The sequence below is a fragment of the Cornus florida genome, unplaced genomic scaffold (assembly GCF_030987335.1).
Source record: "Cornus florida cultivar Cherokee Brave unplaced genomic scaffold, ASM3098733v1 CherokeeBrave_3.0.0_Hap2_Chr03, whole genome shotgun sequence".
NCBI lineage: Eukaryota > Viridiplantae > Streptophyta > Magnoliopsida > Cornales > Cornaceae > Cornus > Cornus florida.
Genome location: NW_026775573.1, coordinates 21383735 through 21390679, shown reverse-complemented (window position 1 = coordinate 21390679; position 6945 = coordinate 21383735). Strand labels below are relative to the sequence as shown.

The 6945-nt window shown below is 36.9% G+C and overlaps 1 protein-coding gene across 1 annotated transcript; it reads left to right on the top strand.

The window, feature by feature from the left end:
- Positions 1-338: 338 nt before the first annotated feature.
- Positions 339-3915, top strand: LOC132299883 (putative calcium-transporting ATPase 13, plasma membrane-type). The gene has a single exon (XM_059796756.1). The coding sequence runs from the start codon at positions 526-528 to the stop codon at positions 3562-3564; it is 3039 nt and encodes a 1012-aa protein (XP_059652739.1). The 5' UTR covers positions 339-525; the 3' UTR covers positions 3565-3915.
- The last annotated feature ends 3030 nt before the right edge of the window (positions 3916-6945 follow it).

The following is a 6945-nucleotide window of genomic DNA, read 5'->3' as shown; positions in this document are numbered from 1 at the left end:
AATTTCTTATTTAACTAACTGCCACATTTACTTGAAAGTTACAAAGAAATCTCTTTTTTCATTTTTCTAGTTTTTTTAATTTCTGAAAATAAATAAATAAATAAATAATAAGTGTAAAAAATTATATCATCCTTCCTAAAATTTTCGTAGTCCTTTGGTAGTCAAACGACGTATTCAATGGGCAAGAGAAAAAAAAGCCTGTGGAATTTCATAATTCATTTTGTTTGAAGCGAACGACCTGAGTCAACAACAACTTGCTGGGCGCTTTCTTGGATGATGAACAACTTGGTAAAACCCTAATTCTTAGAAACGTACATGCAACGCACATGAAGCTACAATGAAATTTCATAACAATTTCAGCGTTTTAAAAATTCTATTTAAGCAGAGAATAACACTCTGTGTTGCATAACATAAAATATTTCAAACACTCTCTTCCTCTATATTCAGCCTTTCTTCCAAATCTTGCTCTTATTCTTCATCATCATTCATGCCCCTCATAACTCTTCTCAACACCATCATACAATCATGTTCAAGAACACAGATTGTTCCATTGTCAGACCCCACAAACGATTAAAATTGGCTTTCAGAGCGATATATTTCATAGTTGCTTTGTCCAAGAAGGGTTTCAACAACACCCAATTTCTCACCAGTGTCATTCATAGCCCACCATTAGTTATAATCGACATTCAACCCACAAATGATGATGACAATGACGATGATCACATACCCTTTCTTGCCATTGACCAGAAGGCAATCGCGGATCTGGTTAAAGAGAGAGACTTTGATGTTCTCCAACAATATGGAGGGGTGAAACAAGTTGCGGCCCTTCTTGAAACCGATGAGAAGTTTGGTATCAGTGGCAGCAACATTGTTGATACCAAGCACAGAATTGACATTTTCGGCTCCAACACATATGAGAAGCCTCCTACAAAAAGCTTTATCAGTTTCGTGCTTGAAGCATTCAAAGACACAACAATTATCATACTCCTGGTATGTGCAGTTTTTTCTCTTGGCTTTGGGATTAAGCAGCATGGTATCAGGGGTGGGTGGTATGACGGAGGCAGCATCATTGTTGCTGTTGTGTTAGTTGTTGCAGTCTCTGCTATAAGTAACTTCAAGCAGAGCAGACAGTTTGAGAAACTGTCAGAGAAGAGCAGCGACATAAAAGTGGAAGTAGTGAGAGATGGGCGGCGACAACCCATATCAATCTTTGAGGTTGTAGTGGGCGACATAGTGTGCTTGAATATTGGTGATCAGATTCCTGCAGATGGATTGTTCTTGGATGGCCACTCGTTGAAGGTGGATGAATCTAGCATGACAGGTGAAAGCGACCATGTTGAAGTCAATGAGCCCACAAATCCGTTTCTGCTTTCTGGTACGAAGGTGACGGATGGCTATGGCCACATGGTTGTCACAGCAGTAGGCATGAACACGGCATGGGGCCAGATGATGAGCTCCATAAGCCGTGACTTGGACGAGCAGACACCGCTGCAAGCCCGCCTCAACAAGTTGACTTCTTATATTGGAAAGATTGGTTTGTTGGTGGCTTTTCTCGTTCTCACGGTTTTGATGATTCGTTACTTCACAGGACACACTAAAGACCATAGCGGGCACCGGGAATTCAACGGCAGCAAGACCAAAGCTGATGAGATCATGAATGCCATGGTGCATATCATTGCTGTAGCAGTTACAATAGTTGTGGTGGCAATCCCCGAGGGTCTGCCTTTGGCTGTTACTCTGACTCTTGCTTATTCGATGAAGAAAATGATGGCTGACAATGCCATGGTCAGGCAACTCTCTGCCTGTGAGACAATGGGTTCAGCTACAACAATCTGCACAGACAAAACAGGCACACTAACATTAAACCAGATGAAGGTCACTGAGTTTTGGCTGGGAAAAGAGGAACTGAAGGACAGCACATCATCAGAATTTGCTCCTAATTTTCTTGAATTGCTCCAAGAAGGTATTAGTTTAAATACAACAGGAGAAGTTTATAGACCAGTATCTACATCAGCTCCTGAAATTTCTGGTAGTCCAACTGAGTCAGCCAGTCTCTCTTGGGCCGTGTTTCATTTGAACATGGATCTTGATGAACTAAAGCAAGTTAATGAAATTCTCCACGTAGAAACTTTCAATTCGGAGAAGAAACAAAGTGGGGTTCTGGTGAGGAGAAAAGGTGGGAAGACAGTGCATACGCACTGGAAGGGAGCTGCAGAGATGATTCTGTCAATGTGCTCAAATTATTACGTGAAAAGCGGGATGATCGCAGCAATGGATGATTCAGAGAGAGCGCAGTTTGAAACAATTATTAAAGATATGGCAGCTAAAAGCCTGCGATGCATCACCTTTGCATGCAAAAAAGTCGCAGGAGAAAGTTTACAAGGCAATGGAAAGCTCGAAGAAAGCGGACTGACATTATTAGGGCTTGTGGGTTTGAAGGATCCATGTCGGCCAGGTGTTAGAGCAGCAGTACAGTCATGCAGGAATGCTGGAGTTGACATAAAAATGATCACTGGTGACAATATTTTCACTGCAAAAGCTATAGCTATTGAATGTGGAATTCTCAAACCCTTTGAAGATTCAAATGATGTAGTAGTAGAAGGTGTAACGTTCAGAAATTACTCACAGGAAGACAGAATGTTAAAGGTTGAGTCTATCCGTGTAATGGCCAGATCATCCCCATTTGACAAACTTCTGATGGCGCAATGTTTGAAGCAGAAAGGCCACGTGGTAGCAGTCATGGGCGATGGAAACAACGATGCAATGGCACTCAAAGAAGCAGATATTGGGCTCTCCATGGGGATCCAAGGCACAGAAGTGGCAAAAGAGAGCTCAGATATAGTCATCTTGGATGATAATTTCTCATCTTTGGTGACAGTTCTGAGGTGGGGCAGGTGTGTGTACAACAACATTCAAAAGTTCATCCAATTTCAACTCACAGTCAATGTCGCTGCCCTAGTCATCAACTTTGTTGCTGCACTATCATCTGGTGAAGTCCCACTTACAGCAGTCCAGCTGTTGTGGGTGAATCTCATAATGGATACTTTGGGGGCTTTAGCCTTGGCCACTGAGCAACCCACTAATGATCTAATGGAAAAGCCACCTGTCGGTCGAACTGAACCGCTCATAACAAGAGTCATGTGGAGGAATTTAATTGCTCAGGCTTTGTATCAAGTCACCATTTTGCTGATCTTGGAGTTCAAAGGAAGATCTATCTTTCATGTGAACGAGAAAGTCAAGGACACCTTCATTTTCAATAGTTTTGTTCTCTGCCAAGTTTTTAATGAGTTTAATGCACGGAAGCTGGAGAGGAAGAACATATTTAAAGGGATACTGAAGAACAAACTGTTTCAAGGGATCATTGGGATGACAGTAGTTCTTCAAGTGGTTATGGTGGAGCTTCTAAAGAGGTTTGCTAATACTGAAAGGCCGAATTGGGGCCAGTGGGGTGCATGCATTGGAATTGGTGTGTTGTCATGGCCGATTGGTTGGGTTGTCAAGTACATTCCAGTCTCCCGTGAACACTTTCTCAGCCTTCCATCATATAGAGCTACTGCATCCTGAAACAGACAACGAAGACATGTGTCAGCATCAAAATCATATTTGGTTTACCTTTGTGGTAGAATTTAGTAGACAATCTTTACAGCTTTTTTTTTTGTTCCTAGTTTGTACTCACACACTTGTCTCTTTTGAAACTTGAACCCCTGACCTCCCTTTGGAGGGTAAAGGCTGATACCAATAGGCCACTGGCCGTTGGTATCCTTACAGCTTTAAAGCTTCCGATTTCTTCAGTCTGAATAGTTTCTTATATGTTTTCCGAATTTTAGTTCTTGTAAAATATTGATCAATCTAAATGATCATACATCTTTAGGTCTTGAATAAAAGCTTTCTCAGAAGTAATTTCCTTTTTATTAATTTTCATGCTTCAGTGTCTCGATATTTCAGAAACACGTGTGCAGTTAAATATCCTGTTATCAATTTATGATGGGAGTTCTACAGGACATCAATGTTGAAGTGATTCCTCAGACATGAAGGCAGCTTCTTCGTTTAGGAAGAAAATACAAGGGCCCATCATTTCCCATGGTTTTTATTTTATTTTTTATTTTTTAATCTACATTGTTCCTCCAAAGTGAAAGGAAATACACACACACAGGGAAAAAATAATAATAATAAAGAACTAAATAGTGAAATTATCCTACACATTTATTTGTAATAAATGTGAAGGATTAAACAGATATAGTGTGCTTAGTACGCTGATAAACAATGATGCATATTTTAATAAATTTAAAATTACTTTACACATAGATGATCCCTCTTAACAAAAAGGATACCTAGAATAAGGCAACTGTCCAACATCATCCTCCATTCTTCATACGAAAATATTAGCCAGAGCATAATAATGTGGGTCAGAATGGAGCTACTAACATAATTTTCCAGAACCAATTTTTTATTTTCCCACCATCTTTAAGGCTTCTTTTATTGGAATAACTTTGAGAAAAATTCATTTTTAATGTCATATGTAGTAATTTAAAAGGTTTATTCCATGAATCTTTATCGAATAGACAAAGAGGAGGGGAGGGGATTGAGTCCCAGCGTGGGCAACAGTGTGTGTGAGTACCTACCTGATCAATATATATATATATATATATATATATATATATATATATATATATATATATATTAATTCAACTGATTGCCTTCCCCAAGCCTTTGACACAACACAAAACTTGGCAGAAAGCAAAGGCGGACCAATTTTTTCCCTGAGGATTATAGTGAAAAGAAAGAAAATATACATTAAAAATATAGAATTAACTAGAATCATATTTGAAAGTTTTAGTTTCGAAATATATATATATATACACACATATATATATCAGCAAAAATGTAAACAATACATAGAAAATCAAAATATACAGACAACACTTAAAAGACCAAAGCAAGCATCGAAATCACATAAGTACAGTTGAAACTACCATCAATGATAAGACAAGGCATGCTGAATAATCTTCTAGTCATACTTCCAATCCAAGAGGTTGTAACACCAGGGAAGCCTCATAAGGTGTTGCATTCAGTTAAATGCTTTTTATTATTCTGAATTATACAGCCGCCAAAATTGATACTACATATAATCATATCCCCTATTAAATTCTGACTCCTACGACTCCAAATTTGAGTAAGCTGGTTCTTATATTGTAGCTAGTTATTTATTTTTGGTATATGAGTAAGCTAGTTGTAACAACCAGATATATATTGTGTATATATATATATATATATATATATATATATATATTTTAATTTTTGAATTCATGTTTATCCATATAATATATATCTATGTGGAATTATGAGGGTTATCGTATAATGGAATTTGAGAGATATCAGGCTATCAGTTTAGTTGATTTTTTTTTTTTTTTTTTTTTTTTTTTAAGAGTCCATATAGAACTCAACTACTAGATATATATCTAGACTTGGTGTATCGGCATTATTTTTTTTACGGGCAATACTATTCTGTGAGTAATGAAGAGGCGCAATACTATTCTGTGAGTAACGAAGAGGCTTAAGCAGATTCCATTGTCAGGCAAGTTAATTCTTGCTTATATTTCTTTATGTATATTTTTGGTGTGGTTATTATCATGAATGTTTATGATTTGAATATAGATCAAGTGGAAATTGATTTTAGTCTGAGCTTTGGAGATTGCATATGTAAGTGTAGAATTAAATTGATGATAAGGAACTATATGATGTTTTATACTGTTTGCGGGGTTTATTAATTTACTAGTGGATTTATACAACAGTTCAATAATGCAATGTGCAAGTGTATGGTTACGGTGTAGTTTTCAATCATATTAAGATTGTTAGTTTTATATTAAGTTTGATAGATGAACTCAGTTTTTCTTTATATAGTCATGAATTAGTGTGAGCCAATTAATCATGATTGGGAGTACATATTGGCTGGTTATACTGGTTTAGAAAGTTGTCATATGTGTCATCTGAATTGCAAGATACCATACTAGGTAGGGTAGCAAAACCGATTTAGAAAATAGCTCAGTGATTATGTTAGAATGTTGTCCGGGTAAATACTAGCCATTATTGAATGAGTCCAGATCAAGAATTGGGAGCTTCAGTAAGAAACCATAAGCTAGTAGTAGGCTTTACAACAACTAAATACTTGGGATTGATGCAAGTGAGTGCAGTAAATGGCGAAAACAGAATAAATGGTAATGATTAGTCGAACTATTGATTTAGTTAGGCACGGTCCAGGACCTGCCCATCGCGAGTGTGTTTTTATTGTTATGGTCACTTATATGTATGTGTGTGTATATATATATATATATATATGTATGTCTTTTTTTTTTTACTTATGTCAGTAGGTGCAGAAGAAGTTTAAGAAATGCAAGTGACCTATTAATTGGAGTAATGAATGAATTAAATTTAGATTAAGGATGAAGGTGGTGTTGGCAGTAAATGGGTTGTGAGGTTTTGCATGTCATGAATTAATACAGTCATTGATATATATATAATTTTTCTTTAAGCCCATAGTTACTGGTACATTTTGGAGCCATTAGAATTAGATATTTAAGGTTGGCTTTATGTTGATGGCAGACCTTAAATTTGTTGGTATAGCAGGTAGTATACAAATTTAATGATATTGAAGTTGAAATTTAGAGTATAGGTTACAACCTAATGTAATTAGGGCTATGAGTTGGTATGTTGGTATTTATTAATTAATAAATTAATTATTAATTATGGTATTGGATAAACTCATAATATTATGAGTGGGAATTGTTTAAATATATTTAGTGTTTAATTGAAGTGATTAAACAAGTTGGAGCAGTAGCGGTCTGGGACTTACACGATAATGAGTTTGTTGAGCGCAGTCAGGGACTGTCTACAGGAGTGAATTACTCTTTTGTTATGGCCATTGGGCTAAAGGTGCCCTTAGCATAT

Coding starts and splice junctions, on each gene's coding strand:
- LOC132299883 (XM_059796756.1), top strand. CDS start 526: ATGTTCAAGAACACAGATTGTTCCATTGTCAGACCCCACAAACGATTA.